We start from the raw sequence: 25,964 nt of genomic DNA, 5'->3' as shown, positions 1-25,964 counted from the left end.
CATGGAAAAGTCCGCAAGTAATGTAGCTGCAGGGATGGTTGGATTCAGGATTCGGAGATTCTTATTTAGCTCTCTATCTTGACCTCTCTCTTGCTCTTTTCAGCCCATTTTTAGACACACAGACTCTCTCCTTGTATCATCGGATGGCAGAATAGCTCCTCCTTTCCTCCTCATTTTCCACTGGAAAGAGCCAAGAATTTTCAGAAGCTGCCACAGAAATCTTAAGTGTATCTTATTGGCTCTCATAGGCCCATCCCTGACCAATTAGATTATTGTGGCTAAAGAAATACAATGTGCTGATTAGTAAAAAAATAAAGATTACTCCAAATGGTAGGGCTAGGGTACGGTTTGCTTTACCTAAACTACAGGACAGAGGGTGGAGGAGGTGTGATCTTCCAAGGAAATGTGGGGCCAGATGTCTGCCTCAGGCATGAACAGGTTTGTTTGTTCATTTTTCATGAAATAGTTTTCCCACCAAACACTGTAGATGTTTGTATCTTCAGCAGAGGACATACCAATATGGATAAAATAATATAATTACTTATATTTTATTTTCTAATTTGAAAAAATATTGTAATAATTGTGTAATTTGTACTTACAGCCAATTTGTCTTTTTAATTTGTATACCAAGTTTTGTTCCACGTAGACTTCAGCTCTGCATGTTATGTGTGGTCAGGTTAATTTGCAATAGAATATCTACTTACAGATGTACTGAAGATTTTGTAGAGGTGCTTATATGAATCCTTCCTCTTTTTTTTTTTCCCCTTGGGGGGTGTCCCATAGATGAAAAAATGTTTAAAACCCTTAAAGAAGAAGGAAATCAATGTGTAAAGGACAAAAAGTATAAAGATGCCCTTAGTAAATACATTGAATGCTTAAAGATTAACAACAAGGAATGTGCCATTTATACAAACAGGCAAGTTCTTTGTAACTTTATGTATTTCTTACGTTCATTTTTTTTAATTAAAACATACAGACAAATTAATTGCCAAATTTTTTTCCCATAATTTTGACAATTTATGTAGCATATTGTCCTAGGTGAGTATTCTTTAAAGAGATGGGGCCATAGAAGTTCCAGAGAGATGGAAAGCATGAGGCGGGCTGGGCGTCTGGTTGATCTGCGACACAGGTTCCGCAGGCCATCCTCGCCGCCCTGACGTTGCTGCACTGTCCCGTCTTGGCCGTTTGGACCCACTGTGGCTTAGTCAGGTCTGCACATCATCCTCCGTGTAGGAGCAGGAGTCACCTCCCTTTCAAACTAGTTCTTAAGTGTCCTTTTTCTCTTGAAGTCCTAAGAGAGGGGACCAGCATCCTTCAGTGCATAGCAAGAATAGGCAGATTGTTCTGGAAAGCTGTTTAGAGGCCATCTATACCACATAATGGTAAAAGATCGCTCTAGAAATCTGGTGATTGGGGAATTTTAGGAGTAAGTAGAGTCTGGGGTGATGAGGAAGAAGGCTTAGTTCCTAAAGAGCAGGGACTCCCAGCACAAGATTTCCTAGCTATTTCAGATGAATTCTTTTTAATTTAACTTCTCACTGCTTTGTTTTTGTACATGTTTTCCTCTATTGGCAACCATTTTGCTAAAAATTTTGTCATTAACTCCAACAGGTAGTTTTCTACTCTTCTTCTGTTCAGTCTCTGCGGTTCTGGGCATTAATGGCCACTCAGTTTTCCCTGGAAACCGCCTCTCCTCTTGGCATCAGTGCAGACACTCACTTGCCTGGCTCTTTTCTTCCTCTATGGGCCTTTCTTTCCCAGCCGTTCTCGGGGTTCTGAAGGTGTAGGTCCCTTTTTCACTCTGCATGCTCTCTGAGCCATTGCATCCTCCCTTCAGTTCCATTACCTTTCAGTTGTGTCCCCCCCAAATCTCTGTGTGGGCTCCAGACCTAAGCACTCCGCTCCTCTCTGCCTTCCTGACCGATGTGTCCCTCTCCTAGTGTGTCTGCAAGCTCAGATGTCCTACTTCTAAATTCCTCTTGGGGGAGCCTTTCTCTCCGCCCTCCTCTTCACCCATGTCCCATCACCACTGTCTCCTCTGAGATGTCTGCTACCCCCTCCACAGAACAGACTTGTTCCCTCTCGTCTCATTCTCTGAATTGCAGCACGACTAATCTTCCTAAAACATGGTGAACATGTTAGCCCCTATTTGAGAACCCATTGGTGGACTTGCTGGAAGCTCAGGATAAAGCTCAGGCTCCTTGCTCTTCCCCATCTGGCCTGACCGCCCTTCTACCTCATCCCTGCACCCAGCCAGCCATATGGCACTTAGTTCATCAAGAGTACCTTGCTCTCTGTCTTTCACTGTGAGACTCTGCCGTTGCTGGGCCATTGGCCACCCTCTCCCCTCCTGCATCTTAACTCTCAGCCCAGTGCCTTCACACTGGATAATTCTCACCTCCTACTCTGGGCTTCAACTTAAATGTAACTTCTTCTGGGAAGTCTTCCCCGATTACTCTTGCCTTTGCCTCAGCCCCACCAGATCTGGTAAGATTCTCAGCTGTGTGTTCCCAGAGCATCCTGTTCAGATTTTATTATGTTTGCTTATTTTAATTGTCTCTTCCACTTAGACTATAGCCTTCTTGAGGGGCCTGAGCTGTACTTGTTTGCAGTTGTATCCCCAGTGCCATAATTCTGTATATTGCAAGAAAATGCCATAATTAGAATAAAATGTTAGGCTTCAATGAGACAGCCAACAGACTTATTGAGCTATGTTCTGATTGTTATTAACTATCTAAATTTATAGTGTTATCTTTGCATTTCATAATACGTAATTGCTTTCATAATTACATTCTACCAGAGCTCTGTGTTACTTGAAGCTGTGCCAATTTGAAGAGGCAAAGCAGGATTGTGATCGGGCACTTGAGATAGATAACAGGAATGTAAAAGCGTGCTACAGACGAGCTCTGGCTCATAAAGGACTCAAGGTGAGGAAATCTTCATTTTAATAAGTAAATTTCAGCTCTGAAAACAATATGTGGTTTTTATGAACATGAATCTTGGGAGTGAGATTATCCTGGGATTTAATCCTGGTTCTTTGCTAACCAATCCTGAAAGCTTAGAATAGGCCTCAGATTTCCCCTACCTTTAATGTGGAGCTAGATATTTTCTAAGATTCCTTCCAGCTCAAAAATTATTATTTTATTTCCGGATTTTCCGAGGACTTTTGTTAGTTAATGATAGATCCATTTTATGGAACAGGAAGGTATGTTACTGAATCACTGAAGGCAGCCACTGGATTCCTCCACCAAAGGATTGAGGTGTCTGTGGGGTGGGAGGAAGGCATCAGAATGGAAGCTTGGTTCACCAAGCGAAAGTTGGTAGAGACATCAGAGACTGGTGATTTGGGCCTTAAACTGGCTGCTTTAGAGTGGCATTCTTCTCTAAGAAAACCACACCATTATTTGCAAAGAAAGTATTGTATAATTACACTTTTCTTTAGGCTGATTCTTCTGCATGGAAAACTTGAATGAATGTACATATTTGTACAAAGTAATGTCACAAAGAAAAGTCAGAACATACTGGGCTATGGCATTTCTTGAAATTGTTATTTCTTAAAAATCAACTTGATTAGGGTCTAATACAATGAAATTCACACATTATAAGCTTTCACATCTTTTAATTTTTTTCTCTTTAGAGGTTTTTTTAAATTGAGATACAACTGACAACTAACATTGTATTAGTTTCAGGTATACAGCCCAATGATTTGATTTGCACAATGATCACCAGTAAGTCTAGTTAGCAGCCCGTCAGCACACATAGTTGAAATTTTTTTTCTTGTGATGAGAACTTTTAAGATCTATGCTTGTAGCAACTTTCAAATATGCAATACAATATTATTAATTGTATCACCATGCTGTGCATTATATCCAATGAGTTCTTTCTTTCTTAACTGGAAGTTTGTGCCTTTTGAGCCATTTCACCTACTCCCCAGCCCTTGTCTTGCCTCTGACAACCACCAGTTTGTTCTTTGTGTCTGTAAATTCAGTTCTGTTTTTGGTCTTGTTTTCTAAATTTCACGTACAAGTGCAGTCATAAGGTAATTGCCTTTCTCTGTCTTACCTCACTTTTAGCATATGCCCTCAGGAGCCATCCATGTTGTTGCAAATGGTAGGATTTCCTTCTTTTGTATGACTGTAAATAGACCACATTTTTTCTATCTGTTCATTCATTGATGGACACTTAGGTTGTTTCCATGTCCTGGCTGTTGTAAGTATTGCTGCCGTTAACACAGGAGTGCAGAGGTCTTGCAGATTTCATGTTTTCATTTCCTTCAGATAAATACCTAGAGGTGGAATTGCTGGATCATATGGTAGTCTTATTTTAGTTTTTTGAGGAACCTCCATACTGTTTTCTTTTTTTTCTTTTTTCTTTTTTTTAATTTTTTTTCAACGTTTTTATTTATTTTTGGGACAGAGAGAGACAGAGCATGAACAGGGGAGGGGCAGAGAGAGAGGGAGACACAGAATCGGAAGCAGGCTCCAGGCTCTGAGCCGTCAGCCCAGAGCCTGATGCGGGGCTCGAACTCACAGACTGCGAGATCGTGACCTGAGCTGAAGTCGGACGCCTAGCCGACTGAACCACCCAGGCGCCCCCATAACTGTTTTCTATAATGGCTATATCAGTTTCCATTCCCACCCATAGCGCACGAGGGTTCCCTTTTCTCCACATCCTCACCAGCACTTGTTATCTCTTATCTTTTGGATGATTGCCGTTCTGACAAGAGTGATACCTCATTGTGCGTTTGATTTCTATCTCCCTGCTGGTTAGTGATGTGGAGCATTTTTTCATATACCTGTTGGCCACCTGTATGTCTTCTTTGGAAAAATGTCTGTTTAGTTCCTCTGCTCATTTTTTAATCAGATTATTTTTTCGATATTGAGTTCTGTGAATTGTTTGTGTACTTTGGATAACTGCTTATTAGATACAGGATTTGCAGATATTTTCTCCCACTTGGTAGTTTTCATTTTGTTGATGGTTTCCTTCACCGTGCAGAAGCTTGATGTAGTCCACTTGTTTATTGTTGCTTTTGTTACCTTTGCTTTTGGCATCAAATCCAAAACCCAAGACCAGCATCAAGGAGCTTACCACCTATGTTTTCTTCTAGTAGTTTATGGTTTCAAGTCTTATGTTCAAGTTTGGTCCATCTTTTTTTTGTTGATATTTGTATGTAGTGTAAAGACAGTGGTCCAGTTTTCTCAACAGCATTTATTGAAGACTGTCCTTTCCCCAGTCTTGGCCCCTTTGTCATAAATTAGTTGACCATTTATGCATGGCTTTTTATTTCTGACCTCTCTGTTCTGTCTTACTCATCTCTGTGTCTGTTTTTATGCCAATACCATACTATTTTAATTACTGTAGTTTTGTAATGTAGTTTTATTTTTTTTTATTTTTAAAATTTATTTATTTTTGAGAGAGAGAGACAGAGACAGACAGAGCATGAGCAGGGGAGGAGCAGAGAGAGAGGGAGACACAGAATCCAAACCATGCTCCAGGCTCTGAACTGTCACCACAGAGCCCGATGTGGAGCTCAAACTCGTGAACTGCGAGATCATGACCTGAGCCGAAGTTGGACGCTTAACCAACTGAGCCACGCAGGCACCTCTGTAATGTTTAAAATCAGGAAGTGTGATGCTTCCAGCTTTTTGTTCCTTTTTAAGATTGCTTTGGCTATTTGGGGTGTTATAGTAAGTTTTAGGATTGTTTATTCTATTTCTGTGGAAAATGCCACTGGAATTATGAATAGGGATTGCATTGAATCTATAGATTGCTTTGGGTAGGGTAAACATTTTAAAGGTATTATTTTTTCCCATCCATGAGCATGGAAAGTCTTGCCATTTATTTCTGTCTTCTTCAGTTTGTTTCATCAGTGTGTTATAGCTTTCAATGTGCAAAGCTTTCACCTTCTTGGTTAAATTTATTCCTAGGTATTTTATTCTTTTTGATGCAATTATAAGTAGAATTGTTTTCTTAATTTGGTCATTGACTTTTGAATAATGTAAATTCTCGTGTAGCCATCACTCCAGTCAAGGTAAATATTATTTACATCTCTCTAGGAAATTCCCTGTGCCCATTTTTCTTTATTCCCCTTATTCTGCCCCCACTCCCAGGCAGCCATTCATCTGGTTTCTATCACTGTAGATTAGTTTTGCTTCTTTTTGACAGTAACATAAACATAGTCCTATAGAATTTACTGTTTGACTTTTTTTTTTTTTTTTTGCTCAGCATAGCATCTGAGAGTTAATCTGTATTATGTGAATATTAGGAATTCTTTCTTTTTTAAATTTTTAAAATGTTTTTTATTTATTTTTGAGAGAGAGAGAGAGACAGAGCGTGAGTAGGGGAGGAGCAGAGAGAGAGGGAGACACAGAATCTGACGCAGGGTCTAGACTCTGAGCCACCAGCACAGAGCCGATGTGGGGATTGAACTCATGAACCTCGAGATCATGACCTGAGCCAAAGTCCGATGCCCAAACGACTGAGCCACCCAGGCGCCCCAGGAATTGTTCCTTTTTTATTGCTAATTTTTATTACTGATTATACCACAACTTTTTTTTTAACATATTCACCAGTTAATTACATTCAGCTGTTTCTAGTTTGGGGCTATTAATATAGCTGCTATGATTTTTCCCCGCCCACATGTTATGAACTTGTTCATGAATTGGTACAGCAAGAGACCAGCTGTGAGTAGGAGTGGGGATGGAGAGAGATGGTCAGATCATGAAAGGCCCGAGGGTCATGCTGTGGTGACTAGGCTTGATCCTGAAGGTGGTGGGAACCCCTAAAGGCTATGTGGTCAAGGAGGGCACAGTGGGTCAGATTTGCCAGCAGTGTGGAAGGTGGATCACTGGGGACCCAGCATGGAGTAGGGAGATTGGTTAGAAGCTACCAGGTCAGCTGCCTGAAGGAAGGTAATGGCAGAGGGAAGAGAGAAGGCCTATTAGTTTGCCGGGGCTGCCATAACAAAGTACCCACATCATGGGTTAAACAACAGAACTTTATTTTGTTAGAGTTCTTACGGTTCTTAATCTTGAGATTAAGGCGTCAGCAGGGATGGCTCCTTCTGAGGGCTGTGAAGGAAGGATGTGTTCTAGCCCCTCTCCTGGGCTTGCGGTTGGCTGTCTTTTCCCTGTATCTTCACGTTGTCTTCTGTCTGTATATGTCTGTCTTCCACTTTCCTCTTTTTTTAAGGACACCAGTCATATTGGATAGGACCCACCCTAATGATCTCACGTTAACTTGATTACTTCTTTAAAGAACCTATCCCCAGGGGTGCCTGGGTGGCTCAGTCGGTTGAGCGTACAACTCTCGATTTCGGCTCAGGTCATGGTTCCCGGGGTCATGGGATTGAGCCCTACATCAGGCTCTGGCACTGACAGTGTAGAGTCTGCTTAGGATTCTCTCTCTCTCCCCCCTCTGCCTCTTCCCCGCTTACACTTGCTTGCTCGCTCTCTAAAAAATGAAAAAGAACCTGTCTTCAAATTACATTCTGAAGCATACATTCTAAAGTGCTATGGGTTAAGACTTCAGCATGGGAATTTTTAGGAGGGGAACACAATTAGCCCGTAACAGAGAGATTAACTGAAGTAACTGAAGGTCGTTTGAAAGTAAAGTCGACAGGACCTACTGAGCAGATGGACAGAGGAAGGAACAAAGGTGGTACCTCCAGGGTTACTGGCTTGGGTAGCTGAGTGGTGCAGTGCAATAATGGAGGGTATTCAGGAGGAGGGAGAGGCTTAAGTGGCGAGGGGGATAGTTAGGTTTGACGTTACTGAGTTTGAGGTAATTCTTTTAGTTCCTGCCCATCACTGACGGGGAAATACTAAAAATGTATTCTGTAAAACCTGGTTTTGTTGGGAGAGGGCGGTCATGTTTTTCTACAGTGCAGCATATGAGCTATGCTCGTTGCTCCTTGAGGAGTCAGGACTTTCTGCATCGTACATGCACTGAGGTTGCCGCGTGGAGGCTGTGCTGTGACCTCCAGACCATTGGAGCCACGCAGCTGCCTGCCCTCCCTGTCGCCCCTCCCAGTTTGTTACAAAGGATGCAGATGAACAGCCGGGTAAAGAGGTGTGTCGGCCCAGGTCCAGAAGGGTCCTGAGCACGGGAACTCCCGTCTCCATGGAGCTGGGGTGCGCCACCTTCCCTGCAGGTTTATGCCACGGTGCACACGTGACCTGACCCCCCCCCCCCCCGACCCGACTCCTGCTTTTTTTTGTTAGCAACACGCTCATTTATAAACCTCATGTATAGATTCCTTAGATGGTATGTGGCACCATGAATTAAGAGAGGCTTCTTCAAAACTCCCTCAGCTTTCTCTGAGCTTGATGAATTCAGGTACGTGAGGGTAGGTGTGTGTGATGACTCACGAGTGTATGCGTTTCCAGACTCTTAGAGCAGGTTTACTCCAGGCTGGTTGCCTGACTCTTGGAACTTGTCTTCCTGACACAATGTGAGAGGTGTACCTAACGAAAGACTTTTTATACTCCTTTGGAATGCATTCTAGAAATTGTACTCTGCAGAAAGATGATCCCAAATTTGAGTAATCCAACCCACTAGATTATGAGGCCGGCAGTTTGTTTTTCTGGTTTGATTTCCTTGCAGTTTTGTTTATATGTCCTGTAGTTTGAGTTATGTGCCAAGCGAATTTAGTTTCAGTATCTTCAAAAGCGACAACTGCTTACAAAACGCACCAGAAGTCATGCCTGGATCCACTTCCTTGGCGTGTCTGGGAGGGGCTGGCGCAGAGGCTCACGAGGAGCAGGTGCCCTGCCTATAGTTAGTAGCACGCGCACACACATGCCAGTTTTAAAAATCACGGGGCTTTCACTTAGAATTCCTTTTTCCCCAAGTTTTTGTTTAAATTTCAGTTCACATACAACGCAATACTAGTTTCAGGTGTAGAATTTAGTGATACAGCACTTAGTGTAACACCTGGCGCTCATCACAGTAAGCGCCTAGATCCTTGATCCCCAACACCTAGTTCACCTGTACCCCCATCCACCTCCCCACTGGTAACCATCAGTTTGTTCTCCAGAGTTAAGAGTCTTCCTTGGTTTGCCTCCTCCCCCACCCCCTGTGTTCATTTGTTCAAATTCCACATGTGAATGAAATCATATGGTATTTGTCTTAGAATTTCTTTCTTTAATCGAGTGCCGCTTACGTACGTGCTAGACTGTGGGAGCGGAGTGGTAAATAAGACATCGTGCTTGCATTAAGGAATTTGCAGCCAATTAATTGGGTATGCTAGAAGGCCAAAAATATCAAAAAGTAACATAACTCTTATTACAGTTTAAGTGCATCTATTAATATATATATTATCACAAACACATGTGATTATATATATATATTTTTTTAAGGCCTAATGGTATAATTAGCAACTTTGAACGTCTTCCTTTTTGCCAGAGCCATATTTTTCTCTTCGTGTATGCTCTGCTCTTCCTTCCCGCGTGGCTGTTTGTCTTCAGGTCTTGTGTTCTCTGACAACTGTGTCAAAAGACGACTCCTTTGGGGCGCCTGGGTGGCTCGGTCGGTTGAAGGTCCGACTTCGGCTCAGGTCATGATCTCACAGTCTGTGAGTTCGAGCCCCACGTCGGGCTGTGGGCTGACAGCTCAGAGCCTGGAGCCTGTTTCAGATTCTGTGTCTCCCTCTCTCTCTGCCCCTCCCCTGTTCATGCTCTGTCTCTGTCTCAAAAATAAATAAACGTTAAAAAAAAAAATTAAAAAAAAGACTCCTTCCTCCTCGTTAGTATCATCGGAAACCTTGGTTTTCTTACTTGTATTAGTGATAGTCCATACTTACTCATTTGTTTACTTTTTTATATTGTTTCCCTTCATAAGACAGAAACTTCCATAAGGGCCAGGGCCAGGCTGCGTGACCATTTTTGGGATCTGGCCCGCGGGCCCTTGTCTTCCAGTGTCTCCACTTTCCTGGCTCTTTTTCTCTTTACATTTGCTCGCCTCTGTTTTAACTCTTATCGAAGTGTATTTCCTATTTTCTTAGGTCTCCTTCAACCAGACAGATTGCTCTTTATGCATAGATTTTTCTTGAATGGGTTGAAAAACCATACATACTGACTCTGTGACTGGTGGACTTTCATTTCCAAGGCTGTAGCTCACAAATCTGTTTTCAGGCTTCTCGCTAGGATTCCACAACTGTATTCCTGTTCACTTTCTGGTCATTGCTGCCTCGATCATCCCAAGAATTATCTCTCTGTGCCTCAGTTCCCTGACCTTTTAAATGGGGCAGAAGTTAGTATGTACAGGGCTGCTGTGAGAGTAAACTAATACTTTCAAAATGCTGAGAATGGTCAGAGTTAGCAGGAACTACCTCAGCTTGCCCTGCTGCCCCACTTGCTTGCCTTTCGGTATGGTTCCTAGCATGAACACTTAGGATGGAAATACGGTGTCATTTGGGTTTTCTGTAGCTGGTTCCAGCTGTACTGTTGTGACACAATGGTATGTGATTTGTTCCTAATAGTTTATAATGTACTATCGTTTGTAAACAATTTACCTTTTTTAATGAATTTGAGCAGATTTAAGTTTATCTGTTTAAACAAATCACTTTTGCGCAGTGTCCTGCTGGACAGAGGGAGAAGGGATGTGGCATCACAGCTAGTCCTCCAGGAACGTCACGTAATCACAAGCTTAGCTTCCTGTGCCCCAGCCTCCAGAGCAGGCCGTTATTGGTAGGTCATGAATACTTAGGGAGGTTATACATCATTGCAATTCTTTGCCTCCTCACAGAATTAACTTTGGCTTAATCAGAACATTGGTGTAGTCTGTAGTTCTAGAATATGGCCTGTCACATCAGACTGATTTTGTGGCCTCTGTCTCAGCTACCACATTCTGCTATGCGTTTAGATGCCTTTTCTTTGCCCTCAACCTCTCCCAGCGTATTGTCTGACTCGATGGAAGAATAAATGTCGACGCTAGCCTATTTGAACAGTATACAACTTTGAAGGGTTTTATGGTACAGGATACGATGTGACAGCTGACATTTGTATCACCCTTTATGAAAGTTAAAACCGCTCGTATTACTACTTCATTTATGCTTGGTACAGCTTTGTGAAAACTCGAGTAGGAAAGCTTTTGTTATCCTTAAAGATGAGAAAACTGAAACTCAAGAGGTTAAATAAGTAGGATTTTGTTCTTTTTTTTTTTTTTTCTTTTTTTAAGTTTATTTTGGTGGGGGCGGGAAAGACAGAGGCAGAGAGACTGAATCCCAAACAGGCTCCACACTGTCAGCACAGAGCCTGACTTGGGCTCAGACTCATGAACCGTGAGATCGTGACCTGAGCCGAAATCGAGATTCGGACGCTTAACCAACAGCCACCCAGGCGTCCCGTTCCAGTTTTTTAGGTAGGTACTAACATGAGGCTGTTCGTTCATTTCGCAGACAGCAAACGCCTCCTGTACATCCAGGACTGATGGTTGTGATACACAAGTGAACTGGAGTCTAAGTAAGAACTCCAGATTCTGTGCTCGCTTTTATGGGTTTTAATATTTCAGTCCAAGACTACTTTGGGGGCCTGACTTTGTAATCTGGGCACTACAGGGAGCCCACCGCACACATTCTGCACCACTCCGCCCCTCAGTCTCACTCCTGCTTGGGTTAATCTGTGCCTCTTCTTTTGTCATAAAAATTATTTTCTCTGCCTTTCTACTTTCAGGATTATCAGAAAAGTTTAAACGATCTCAATCAAGTTCTTCTGCTGGATTCAAGTATTATTGAGGCAAAGATGGAAGTGGAAGAGGTAACCAGACTCCTTAAGGATAATGCATCATTCAACAAAGAAAAAGAGAGAAGGAAAATTGAAATTCAAGAGGTATTTGTATTTGATTAACTTTGAAAGTACTCTTTGGGGATTTCGTAGATGCTAAAATCCTATTTCTCTGAGTTCTACAAAAAAAAAATTATTTTCTTTTTACTTGGATGTCCAGTAAAGGCATTTTAACCAGTTATAAAGACAAAACTTTCCTTTGCTATAATTAGCCACTGTAGATCCCAGCTTGTGTCCATCGAGGGTTCTGGGAGTCTGCATTCCTGAGGTTTCTCCTTTCTCTCCCCCAGCCACCCCCACCTGGCCTATAGTTTGCATTGTTTCTGCTCCAGATTGCTCTGGAAGCCTATTTGCTTCAGGGTACACCTGGAGAATCCTGACAGGACTCATTCAGTGTCAGTGGCCCTGCCAGCCATACCCCATAGGGATTTTTTTGATTGATCGAGACCTTTTTAGCACTCTGAAACAAGACTGGCCTAATCGGAGATTTTGGAGTATCCCAGAATCAAACTCTGTGTCTTGCACTCTAGCTTTTTCGTTTGGCATCTGTGAAGAATGTCAGCTCATGAATTCCTGTGTCCTTGTGGATGCAAATATCATATCCCATTTATCATACATTTCCGCTAAGAGTAAGAGGCGAATATGTGAGAGAAACTAGAAGTATTTTCCAAGGAGGGAAGAAAAAATATTTTAAGTTCATGTCTCTGTTAAATGTGAGGAAATATTTGTCACGAAAAAGAGGTAAAGTTGTTATAGGTCTTCTTTCATAGAAAACTAAACCTCATGATCATATTTTCAGTGTCAAAAATTTTTTAAACTTAAAAACATACTTTCATGAATGGATACTTAACACTTCCTAAAAAGAGTAGCTTTTCCTATTCATTATAAAGTATACACTTTTTTCACTTAGAATTTGACTAAAATAGAGTCTACCAGTGTTTTTCAGTTCTTTCCCATTTTAATAATTTGTGCAGTGGCTGTTGTGTCACAGTATAATTTTTTTTTTCCTCATGAAGGTGAACGAAGGCCATAAAGAAGAGCCTGAAAGGACCTCTGAGGAGGTGTCCAATGACTGCTTTGCCACCAGGAAGGAGGACACAACCAATGGGCCACCAGCATACTGTGAAACACTCCCGATCGCCAGGCCTACCAATGCCTATGAATTTGGTCAGGTTATAAATGCCATCAGCACGAGGAACGATAAAGAGGCCTGTGCACACCTTTTAGCCGGCACTGAACCGAAAGATTTGCCAGTGTTGTTGAGTAACAAACTTGAAGGGGATACATTCCTCCTCCTCATTCAGTCTCTGAAAAATAATCTTATTGGGAAAGATCCTTCTTTGGTGTATCAGCATCTTTTCTATCTAAGTAAAGCAGAAAGGTTCAAGGTAAGTGGCAAAACAGAGATACTGATTTTTGTTTTAGGGTATCTGTAACTTTAAAATGTTCATTTTTAAATGGAGCTAATACAGTTTTTCTCCTTCTTCCAGATGATGTTGACACTAATTAGCAAGGGCCAAAAGGAGCAAATTGAACAGCTCTTTGATGACCTCTCAGACACACCAAACAAACATTATACTTTAGAAGATGTACAGGCCCTAAGAAGGAAGTATGAGCTTTAAATCAAGGCTATTGTTAGATTTCTTCCATGCATGTATGAGTTCCAGTAGTGCTAATGGGATGGTATTGTAATAGCGTTGCATGGATAAAACCTGGTTTCGAAAAGATCCTTTGGTTTGGACTGTAAAATATTTTATGTATTTTTATATAGAGAACATGTATATTCTACGATATGCTTTTATTAGTTGTAAATATTTTCCTACGTACCAGAGCTAACATCTTTATATTTAATAATAAGTATATTTGGAACTTGTTCAAGTACGTTTTAATTTACATTCTAAATTTTCTTTTAATAACTCGTTAAAAATTTGAGTTCCATTCTTTTGGGCCATAAAGGATTCCTCTTAAGTTTGATAGAAGTGTATTTCTTTAAAAGTGAAAATCATTAACAGTGATTATTATATCACCTTTATTTCCTGCTATGATATATATATAAATACTATTTTATACTACTTCTGGATTACAATCCACTAAGGTGAAATGTAACACTTAAATCTTACAATACGAAATGATTATTAAATAAATTATTAACTTAGAGCTACAAGAGAACTTCTTTTCTTACGTGGAAACATTGCCTAATAATTAAAGAACAAAAATTGGCAAAAATTTCTACTACTTACTACTTTTTACTAGATTTTAAAGTGCGGTTTCCCAAACAACTGTATAAAAGCAGACTAAGCCTGCATTGTCCCCTCCACATTTTCCCCAACGTTTAGATGTTGTCTTCACCCTTTTTTCCCGCCCCCTCCCCCCAATTTATTCCCTCAACGGAAAAGTGAAGTCTTATTAAAATCTCCTTTGTTAACTGGGTCAAAGTAAAGGTATTTCTTACAATAAAACATTCAGGTCTCTATCAATGTACTGTCATTTATTGCTATAGTTTTTATCAAGTTCTTTTTCTGGAGCATTCTGTCTTGAGAAGTGAGTATCACAGGTGAGTATCACTTTCATTATTTGCATATTCTTTAATCTTTTGGAATTAATAGAATTTTAAAAAATCATTGGGGGTAAATGGTATCTTTCAAACTGACATTTTTCTTTTTAACTCTTTGTTCATTAATGAAAAGCTGATTCTCCTTTTTTAATGTTAGTAAACTTTACAGTAGAGACATAAAAAGGAAACTCTTTTGTTGACAGTTACGTACCCAGCACCTAGCTGCACGGGGCTGTCTGGCAGTGGTCACCTCTCCTTCAGAGGAGGTGGAAAGCTGTGAGTGCCCCGCGGTGCCAGTTGTGTGGGTCATGGCTGGAGAAACCCGTTTCTGTCCAGTGACAGCCAGGGTACTGAAGTGGGAACTTCATGACTGAGGGGAGGGAGGACAAGGTGAAGGAACTGTAGATAGGAATATCAAAGAGCATTAAAAGAATGCAGTTCCTCAAGACTTCAGCAGGAAGTCTGCCCATATGCCTCTGGGAGTATCCCACTCAAAGACCTCCCCACCAGATTGCCCCACTGGGTCCACAAGCCTCCCCAAAGCCCTGAGTTAAATTCACGCCACCTCTCACTATGTGCTGGATCCCCGTGCGTGCTCCTGAGCGGGGCAGTGAGAGCAGGCCCTGTGATGAGAGTTTTCTCAGAAAAATGGACCAAGAGTCTGTGGGCAAGGGAGAAATCACACACTAGAGCTGTGGAGCTATAGCACCACCTTCTGGAAAACAAAAGGTTCCAGCAGCTAGACTTGAGTTACAAGAAAAGATGGAAAAGTTTAAGAATTCTGCCACTAGAGGGAGCAAGAAGAGTGGAGCAGGTTCACCCATTCAAAGGCTGAGGACACCTCTGACGTAGTGACACCAGTGATAGTACCTCATCTGCCGGCAACCAGTGAAGACTCGGGAGGCGTCTGTTACTTCAAATGTGAAAATAGCCATGCAAACGTACAAGGAACATGAAAAAATATTTCACCCTCCAAAAGACACCAATAATTCAATGACTACACACAAAGACATAGGATGTTGCAGATCTAGCTGATAAAGAATTCAGGATAGCTGTTTTGAAGAACACGACAAGCTACAAGAAAACTCAATGATATTAGGAAGGAAAACATGAAATCAACAGAGAGAAATTACAAAAAAGAACCAAATTCTGGAGTTGAAGAATTGAGTGAATGAGATGAAGACTACTATAGCAAGCCTCTGTAGAATAGAGTAATTGGAAGACAGAATAAATGACTTAGAGAATACAAATTCTCAAATGATGCAGAAGACCAAAGGGAGAAGGGGGGCAGAAAATGTAGTTTGAAAAATAATTGAAAATTCCTCAAACCTGGGGGAAAGGACTTGAACATCCAAAGTCACAGGGCTCACATAGATCACCGTAGTATCTTAATGTGGAAACACCTCCCAGACATCATACAAGGAAACCACCAAAAATCAATCCTAAAGACGGCTGGGGGAGTGTAACTTACAAAGGAAGCCCCATTAGGCTGTCCACGTATTTCTCAGTGGCAAAACCCTAGAATGACCTTCAAAGTCTCAAAAGATAAAAACTTTCAGCCAGAGTTACACTTCAGCGATGAAGGAGAAAGACTTGCCCAATAGCCAAAGCTGAAAAAATTTATCACCACTAGGTCTACCCTGCAGAAATGCTGAGAGGAGTTCCTCAAGCTGAAATAAAAAGATGCTAATCAGTGACATAAAACCATCTTTACACTGGTAAAGGTGAAAAATACTCAAATTTAGAAAACTCTAATTCTATAAAATGGCATATTAGCCACAACTATAGTATACCATCTTAAAGAATTAGAATTTTCTGAATTTGAGTACGTTTCACCTTTTCCTTTAGGAAAAGAGTATTAAAAATAACTTGCTACTATAATTTGCTGACAGTACACAATATAAAAAGAAATCTGATGTCAGAAAATATATATAAGAGTAAAAGATGAATAGACCCTTTATAGACAAATGAAGATAAGTTCCTATCAGCATAAAATGGACTCTTCCATGTATGAAATGTTTTATGTAAACGTCATGTTAAAAAATTTAGATTCACAAAAGATAAAGGAGAAACCATATATACTACTGTGGAAAATCAATTTACAGAGTTGAAACAGAAGGAGAGGGGAACAGAAGGGAGGAAAGAACTGGGGAAAAGGAATGATGGAAATATAGAACAGGAAGGCAACCAGGAAGATGGCAGTTGTAAATCCCTACATATCAATAATTACTCAATGTAAATTGAATTCACCAATAAAAAGGCACAGAATGGCTGGATTAAAAAAAAAAAGACAACTATATGCTCTGTACAAGAGACTCACTTCAGCTTTAACACACATAGGTTTAAAGTGAAGGGATGGAAGAAAATACTACTTGCAAGTGAAAACCAAAAGAGCAGGGATTACTGTACTTGCCCTTAGACCAAACAAACTAAGCCAAGAGTGGTAAGAGACAAAGAAGGTCATTATATAATAAAGGGGGTCACTACAGTCAGATGATACAATAATCGTAAACTGTATGCACTCAACATTGGAGCACCTAAATATATGAAGCAAATACTAACAAATCTGAATGGAGATGTGGAGAATAGAATAATAGTAGAGGACTTTAATACTTCACTTAGAGCAATGGGTAAATCATCCAGACAAAATCAACAAGGAAATGTTAGAATTACATCATACTTTGGACCAAATGGACCTAATGGTCATATAGAACTTTCCATCCAATAGCAACAGAATATATTCTTCCCAAGTACACAACGAACATTCTCCAGGATAGATTATATGATAGGACACAAAACAAGTCTTAGCAAATTTAAGAAGATTGAAATCTATCTTCTGACCACAATGGTACGCAACTACAAGTCAACAAAAGGAAAGCTGGAAAATCTGTAAATAGTGGAAACAACACAATTCTGAACGAGTGGGGTCAAAGAAGAAATTAAAAGGGAAATAAAATTTATCAACTGAAAATGGAAACAGCAAACCTGTGCAAAAGCAGTTCTGAGAGGGAAGTTTAGAATGATAAATGCTTATGTTAAGAAGTTAGATCTCAAACAGCCTCACATTACACCTAAAGAGCTATAAAAAGAACAAACAGCTCAAAGCTAGAGGAAGGAAGGAAATAAAGATCAGAAACGAGACAAGAAAAAAATACAAAACAAGAACAAAACATTTTTCAAAAAGATAAATTGACAGACTATTAGCTAGACTAAGAAAAAAAAGGCAAAATCAGAAATGAAAGAAGAGACATTACAGAAATACATTGGATCGTAAGAGTCTACCATGAACAGTTGCATGCCAACAAAATAAGTAATTGAAGAAATGGATGAGTTCCTAGAAACACAGAATTCACCAAGACTGAATCAGAAAGAAACAAAATCTGAACAGATTAATAATAAGAGATTGAATTAGTAATCAAAAGCCTCCTAACAGAAAATTCCAGGATCAACTGGCTTCATTGGCAAACTCTACCAAACGTGAAGAAGACTTAACAATCCTCAAACTCTTCCAAAAAATTGAAGAGGAGGGAATACTTCTAGGCCAATTCTGTGAGGCCAGCATTACCCTGATATCAAAGCCAGATAAGGACCTACAAGAAAACTAAAGACCCGTATCTCTGATGACTGTAGATCTGCAAATTCTCCACAAAATATGCTAACCAAATTCAAGAACACATTAAAAGGATTGTATACCATGACTATGTAGGATTTATCCCTGGGATCAAGCGTGGTTCAACATGGGCAAATCAGTTTCATATACCACCATTTAATAGAATGAAAGATAGAAATCACACAGTCACCTGAACAGATGCAGGAAAAGCATTTGACAAAATATCCTTTCATTTTAAGAACTCTACAGACTGGAAACAGAAGGAACATACACAATAAAGGCCATACATGACAAGCCCACACCTAACTTGCTCAGCAGTGAGAAATCAAAAGCTTTCCTCTAAGATTAGGAACAAGACAAAGATGCCCACTCTCACCACTCCTAATACAAGTGTTGGGAACCCTAGCTAAAAGAATTAGGCAAGACAGAAATAAAAGGCATCCAAATTGGAAAGGAAGAAGCAAAAATTTTCTTGCAGTTTATGTTGTATATAGAGAAAATCCCGAAGACTCAAAAAACTATTGGAACTAATCAATAAATTTAGTCAAGTTGCAGGATATAAAATTGACAAAGAAATCAGTTGCATTTCTGTAACCATAAGCATCTGAAAAAGAGGTAAAAACTATCCCATTCACAGTAGCATCAAAAACAAAATACCCAGACTAAATTTAACCAAGGCAGGTCTGTACAGCAAACACTACAAGACATCATTGAAAGAAATCAAACCTTACACAAATGGAAAAGGATTCCATGCTTATGGATTGGAAGAATTAATATTGTTAAAACGTCCCTGTTACCCAAAGCCATCTATAGATTCAATGCAATCCCTATCAAAGACCCAATGGCATTTTTCACAAACATAGAAACCAAACCAAACAATGACAAAACCCCTAAAACTTGTATGGAACCAGAAAAGAGCCCAAATTGCCAAAGCAATCATGAGAAGAACAAAGCCAGAGGCATCACACTTCCTGATTTCAAACTATACTACAAAGTTTTAGTAATTGCAACAGCATGGTACTGGCATAAAAACAAGACACACAGACAAGTGGAAGAGAACAGAAAGCCCAGAATTAAACCACTACATATATGGTCAACTAACACTCAACAAGGCAGCCAGAATACCCGGTAAGGAAAGGATAGTATTTCAACAAATTGTGTTGGGAAAATGGTATAAACACAGAAAAGTGAAACTGGACCCCTCATCTTATACCACTCACAAAAATTAACTTGAAAAGGTCAAAGATTTAAGTATAAGACCGGATACCGTAAAACTCCTAGAAAAAACAAACAACAACAAAAAAACAGGAAAGAAGTTCCTCAATATTGATCTTGGCAATTTTTTTTTTTTAATGTTTACTTATTTTGAGAGAGAGAGCATGCAAGCAGAGGAGTGGGCAAAGGGAAAAGAGAGAATCTGAAGCAGGCTCTGTGCTGTCAGCACGGAGTCCAATGTGGGGCTCAATCCCATGAACCATAAAATCATGACCTGAGCCAAAATCAAGACTCAGAAGTTCAACCAACCGAGTCACCCAGGTGCCCCAATCCTGGCAATGACTTTTGCACATGACACCAAAAGCACAAACAACAAAAGCAAAAATTAACAAGTGGGACTACATCAAATTGAAAAGCTTCTGCACAGCAAAAGAAAACAAAATGAAAAGGTACAGAATCGGAGAAAATCGTTTGCAAAGCATATATTGGGTAAGAGGCTAATATCCAAAATATATAAACATTTTGAGAAAACGCCAAGTGGCGGATGGCACTGGTGTTAGTTAGACCTGGAGGGCCTGGGGGCCCTGGAATGGGAGGTCATGGTGGCTTCCACAGAGGCTTGGGCAGCAGCATCCAGGGCTGGGGTTACAGCTATGGTTGGGCCATGGCTAAGACCAAGGCCAAGGCACTCGTGGAGGCAAGGCTGAGGACAAGAAGTGGATCCCCATTACCAAGCTGGGCTGCCTGGTCAAGGACATGAAGATCATGTCCTTGGTGGAGATTTCTCTCTTCTCCCTGCCCATTAAGGAATCTGAGATCATTGACTTTTTTTTTGTCCTAGGGGCATCCCTCAAGGATGAGGTTTTAAAAATTATGACTGTTCAAAAGCAAACCCTTGCTCGCCAGTGGACCAGGTTCAAGGTATTTGTTGCCAGCAGAGATTACAATGGACATGCTGTTCTGGGTATTAAGTGCTCGATGGTAGCCACAGCCATCCATGGGGCCATCATCTTGGCCAGGTTTTCCATTGTCCCTGTACGTCGAGGCTACTGGAGGAACAAGATCCACAAGCCCCACACCATGCCACGCAAGGTGACCTGCTGCTGTGGCTCTGTGCCAGTGCACCTCATCCCTGCCCAGAGGCACTGGCTTTGTCTCAGCCTCTGTGCCCAAGAAGCTACGATGATGGCTGGTATTTATGACTGCTACACCTCAGCCAGGGGCTGCACTGCCACCCTCTGGGCAACTTTGCCAAAGCTGTTTTTGATGCCATTTCCAAGACCTACAGCTCACTTCTGACTGTGTTTACCAAGTCACCTATCAGGAATTCACTGACCGTCTTACAAAGGACCACATCAGAGTCTCTGTGCAGAGAACCCAGGCTCCACCTGTCACCAGCATATAGTTTTATACAAGAAAAATACACACACACACACACACACACACACACACACACACACACAATCCGCACACACCCTCACACTACTCAGTAATGAAAACCAATCCAAATAAAAGATAGGCATTTTCCCAAAGAAGATTTCAAAATGGCCTAGAGGTTACATGAAAAGATGCTTAACATCATTAATCACAAAATCACAATGAGGTATCACCGCACACCTATTAGAATGGCTGTCCTCAAGAAGACAAAAGAAGCACTGGTGAGAAGGTGCACAAAAAGGAACACTTGTACCCTGTTAGTGGGGTTGTAAACTGCAGCCGCTATGGAAAACAGTTTTGAGGTTCCTCCAAAAAACTAAAAATAGAACTATCAATATGATCCAGCAATTCCACTGTGGGTATATACCCCAAGAAATGAAAACAGGATATTGAAGGTTATGCAATCCCATATTTATTGTAGCATTATTCACAACAGCCACGATATGGAAACAGTTTATGCCCGTCAACTGATGAATGGATAAAGATTATACATACCCATACACAACAGACAATGCAATGTTATTCAGTCACAAGAAGGAAATCCTGCCATTTGTGACAACATGGCTAGACCTTGAGGACATGCTGAGTGACATAAGTCAGAGACAAATACCGTATGATATCACTTTTATGTGGAATCTTAAAGCCAAACTCCTAAAAATAGAAAAATAATAGTTACTACGTAGAACTACCAGGTTGGGGGAACAGGAGAGATGTTTACGTGAACGAACTAGCACTAGAAGATCAGGCTAAGTCGTAGAGAACTAATGCACAGCATAATGACTGTAGACAACAATATTATAAGCATCAAACTTGCTAAGAGACTGATCTTAATTATTCCCACCACAGAAAAGAAATAATTATGTGAGGTGATAAAGATGCTACCTAGCAGTACAATATATAAGTGTACCAAATCAGTTATGTACACCTTAAATTTACACAATATGTCAAACATTTCAATTAAAAAAAAACTACCGTACTTGGTTTTGAGCTTTGTGCTAGGCATGTGTATCGTTTATTACACACTAATTTAATTCTTATAACAACTCTGTTATAGATGAGGAAACTATGGCACAGAAAAAATCACAGAGAATGTATATTAAATCCCTTAAATTAACAAGGGTTACGAATATTGCAAGTAGTTGATCCAAGATTCAAATCTTTGAACTTATGCTGTTTAATGGAAAGTATTAAACATAATGGAATAATTAGTAAGGTGCCTGGTCTTTAAGTTACAGCTTGTAGAGGCAATGAACATATAAACTACCAATCTTGTTAAACCAATAGAGATGTAATAGTGATTATGTAGAGCAAGAGAAATGCCCAGTACTGCCTGTGAGGTTAAGATAGGTTTTAAGGAGATAACTGTGCAGCCTGAGTTTGTCATTTGGATGAGAAGAGGGTGTGCCAGGCAGAGGAAAGAGGAGACACAAAGGCATCCAGATGCACATCGAAGGTGCATGTTGAATGCAAGTGTGAAATGACGGGGCGTGTTTAGGGAACTACGTGTACTCTTAATCTTAGAGGAGCAGAATGTCTATGTGATAGGCCTGAAGGAATGATAGTTGGATAAAACAGAAAGCTGTATGCTGCATATAAAATGGTAGAAATAGAGTTTTAGTTATAGATGTGGTTCCTCTGTGAGTCAGTCGTTGCCTGGTTTTCTTCCCCTTCTCGGCATACACAAGATGGGACTTTTCAAACTCTGTGATTGGTTAGGGACACATGACAAATCCTGCCAACAGAGTAGAGGTAGAAGTGATGTGTCCCTTCTGGGCCCAAGTACACAACAGCTAGTACAGGCCCTGCATGGTCTTCACCCTTGCTACAGTGACTGAGAAAGGCCTCACATTCCAGTTAGTGGGTTGTAAGAAGACGACAGCTCCATCATCAGCCTGATTCTTTGAGTGTTGGTCTGAAGCGGATTCCTACCAGTCTGCATTGGACAGACAGCATGAATGAGAAATAGTCCTTTTTTTTTGTTAAGCCACTAAGACTTTTGGATTGTTTAAAATTATATCCAAAGACTTGGATCTGTTTCTGTACAGTCTTTCCTGATCTCTCAATCCGTTAAAACCAACCTCACACTGTTCATCTCCACATGAATGCCTCATAGACACCTCAAATGTAATAATGCCCCACACTGAACTCTTGGTTCCCTCAAACTTAGGTTTCACTTGTTCTTTATCTTGGTGAAAGATACCAGCATTCATACTCTGGCCTAAGCTAGAAACTTCAGATTCCTCCTAGACTTTTCTGGCTCTTTCAATCTCCGCATCCAATATTCATTCAGGCAAACTGTTTTATTACCCAGAGAGGGCACATTCACTCAACATCGACTGCTTTTGCACCAGACGTTTCCCTGCTCTTCTCTCTTCCTTCTTACTTCCCAAAACCACAAAGCTAATTCCCAGGCATCCTTTAAAATCCAGTTCAAATGTCCTCTCCCAGAGGCTTTTCCTCACCTGCCTTGGCTGAGTTAAGTGATCTTTGTTTTCTCATAGTGCCTTATGCATAGCTCTACTATAGTTTTAACCACTGTTTTTGTGTTTTGATCTGTGATCATGCTCAGCTACCTAACCTTAACTGAAACAACAGGCCATCTCATCTAACTGCTCCAATCCACTCCCCTTTTGACTAATGACCAGATTTTCCCTGTTCCTTCTCTTTTAGAAAGTAATTTTCCCCCTCTTCTCTAGTGCTGATCCCTCATGCTATCCTCCCCTCTCTTCAAGGGCTTTCCTCCCAGAATAAATCCATCTTTTGCATATTTCCCTTTCAATTACAGCCTTCCTCTCAGTCTCCAAACCCACTCAACTCTTCCTCACTTAAAGTCCTTCTCTCAATCTCCCAAGTTTCCATCCTTTCCTACACCATATTTTCAAAAATAGATAACTTCTTCCATTTTTCTTTCCTACCTCCCAAATTTCCTTTTTTGAAAGAAATTTGGCCTCTATCTCCCAACACTATTCAAACTACTGCCAACAACATTTATCAGATCCAGAAGCTTTTTCTTTGTCATAAAACTGGGTTACACTGTGGCCTGAAGAGGTTTTTTTTTAAGAGAGATCCTCATCTAACTCCACTCCATTTACATTGAAGTCCAAATAAGAACACAACAGAATATTATGCAGTCTGAAATGCTGATGAACCGTGACTGTACTGGTTCTGCTCTTATGCTGAGATTGTGGGCAAAGGAGGGGAAACGTGAAAGGTAAAGCGGCAAAGCCTTAAGGGCAGCTGCAAGACTGAATCTAAAATGGCTATTTTGGTTCTGAGTTGCTCAGAATGATCAATAACGTATCCAGGCAATTTCAGAGAGCACCTTCTTCATGAGCAAGATCTCAGAATGCCAAGAGCTCTGTAAGTTGACACTGCAACATGATGGACAGATTGAGAATCTGCTGTTTGTCAGGAAAACTTTCATTTCCACTTCTTAAATGCATTTTGGTGAAAACTCCCTTCACGTGACCAACTTGTGGCGCCTCACTGTTGGAAATGTGCTCTTCACTAGAGGACTTCTCAGGAAGAAGTATTAAGGGCTGATGGTATTTGTGTGCAAACAGAATAATTAATCATGAGTTACAGATCATTATTTTACAGCGATTTCAAAGATATGTTTTATACTTGTTTTTCTAATATACTATTTGCCATCTAGGAACAAGATGTAGCAAAGTATGTTCACGTTTGGAATGTGTTTTACTCTCTCAGCCAGTTGCCACCACTCAGACCACAAGGACCCCCCAAAACCGACGCAGAAGTCCTGCCTCTCAGGTCTCCACACAAGGGATCTGTCTCCAGAATGTATTGAATTTCTTCAAGTTCATAGGTTTTGATGCCTTTTGCCACACGTCAAAGTAAAGAGATGGTTGAAAGTTAATCGATGGTACAAAGATCAATGAAAAACAGGAGATAACTGCCTCTTCTCTTTTTCTCTGGGAAACTACTTTAGAGCATAAACCTGGAATTAAATCCTAACTCTGATACTCAGGAGTAATGAGCTCATATAAAACTCTGTATAATCTCAAGGATTTTAGGTTCCTCATCTGCAAAATGAGGAGGGATATCTTCCTACCGTTCAGGGTTGTAGTATGATGTAGTTTATGTAAAATACCTGGCGGTACTTAGTACTTTTATCTTTCCTTCCATGTTTACAATTGCTCTCTTCCGATATGTATATCTCATCTATGTTGCTAGAAAAAGAGAGCTCTTTTCAAGTATTATGGACACAATGTTACATTAAAAAAAGTATTATGGACACATTCATTATTCACTTACTGGGTAAGAGATATACATTAAGACCCCTCCAATAGAAACAATACAGCCAGAGAAGTGACTAGCCTTGGATAGCTGTTACCATCTCCTGGGAATTAGTCATGACAAAGTCAAGAAATTACTCCACAGGTTGAGCAGCAGAGAATCTAACAACATATGCATCTTTCTTTTCCAACCTGTCACTGTTTTGAGGTGTGTCAACACAAACAGTTGCATATTCAGAGTCTGGCATAGGCGGGTGGGTGCTTAGTAAATGTTCAATAAATGAATCTAGAGGACACTGCCCTAAAAAGGTGCTCTGGTTAACAAAATTCAGATTAGAGAAGTTCCTATTATTGACAAATTTATAATGCTCTTCTAAATATTTCTCAAACAGTGGTTCTTAGAATATTTGCTCAGAATTACTTGAGAATCTTGAGTCCAAGGGGCTGGGAACTTAACTTTTAAAATCTCTCTTCTAATTCTTAGGCAAGTTGGAATATACAACCCAATATGCCAGAAGGCAAGTTGTGCAATTACTAATACCTGAGTTGCACAAGCATTGTAAGTGAACTAAACTACTCAAGACCCTCTGAATAAAGTATTGTGGAGGATAAGTAAAAAGGACAGTTTCTGATTTTAATGAGCTTATGACTAATTTGGAAGAAACAAAACCAAGTTCCAGAGGCTCTAGTAGGGGAAACAAAAGCATCAACGCAGTGTTTGAGTGTCAAAGTTATTACAAGGGCCAAGAGGAATAAATCAAGAACATTTTCAGGAGAAAGCAAAGTCTAAGCCAGGTTTTTGAACAGACTTGGGTGGACGAGAAGAAAGAGCTCAGTATGATTAAATTACTTTTCTGCAGAATTTTCAATATCAGAAAGCAATACAAACCTAGTAATAATAACTCTGCTGCTGGAAGCTTCATTGTGTAGCAGGCAGAAGCCAGACAGGAAACTCAGGAACCAAACTGACTTGGTTTTCTGTTTTTCCTTAGGGTTCAAATAGTGACCTGTCAAATCCAAAAACTGCTAAAAATTGAACCCTACTGGCTACCTTACATTTGATCTCTTCTATGTCGGCTTCTTACCTGAAAACAGGACCAAATATTTAC

The 25,964-nt window shown here is 40.4% G+C and overlaps 1 protein-coding gene and 1 pseudogene across 5 annotated transcripts in view; both read left to right on the top strand.

Moving 5' to 3' along the window:
• The window catches only part of SPAG1 (sperm associated antigen 1), a 69,199-nt gene extending 50,825 nt beyond the window's left edge, over positions 1-18,374 (top strand). For all 5 annotated transcript variants that reach the window (XM_053208408.1, XM_053208409.1, XM_027064129.2 and 2 more), the window contains 5 exons: positions 784-916; positions 2,801-2,927; positions 11,673-11,828; positions 12,800-13,171; positions 13,274-18,374. In XM_053208408.1, coding sequence (XP_053064383.1) covers positions 784-916; positions 2,801-2,927; positions 11,673-11,828; positions 12,800-13,171; positions 13,274-13,405 — 920 coding nt within the window. In that variant the 3' untranslated portion in view covers positions 13,406-18,374. The remainder of the gene's footprint in view (positions 1-783; positions 917-2,800; positions 2,928-11,672; positions 11,829-12,799; positions 13,172-13,273) is intronic.
• Positions 18,375-18,496: 122 nt separating this feature from the next.
• On the top strand, positions 18,497-20,567 carry LOC128312815 (40S ribosomal protein S2-like; annotated as a pseudogene).
• Positions 20,568-25,964: the final 5,397 nt, after the last annotated feature.

This window comes from Acinonyx jubatus, chromosome F2 (genome assembly GCF_027475565.1).
Source record: "Acinonyx jubatus isolate Ajub_Pintada_27869175 chromosome F2, VMU_Ajub_asm_v1.0, whole genome shotgun sequence".
NCBI classification, from domain to species: Eukaryota; Metazoa; Chordata; class Mammalia; order Carnivora; family Felidae; genus Acinonyx; species Acinonyx jubatus.
This window is presented reverse-complemented; position numbering and strand designations above follow the sequence as displayed.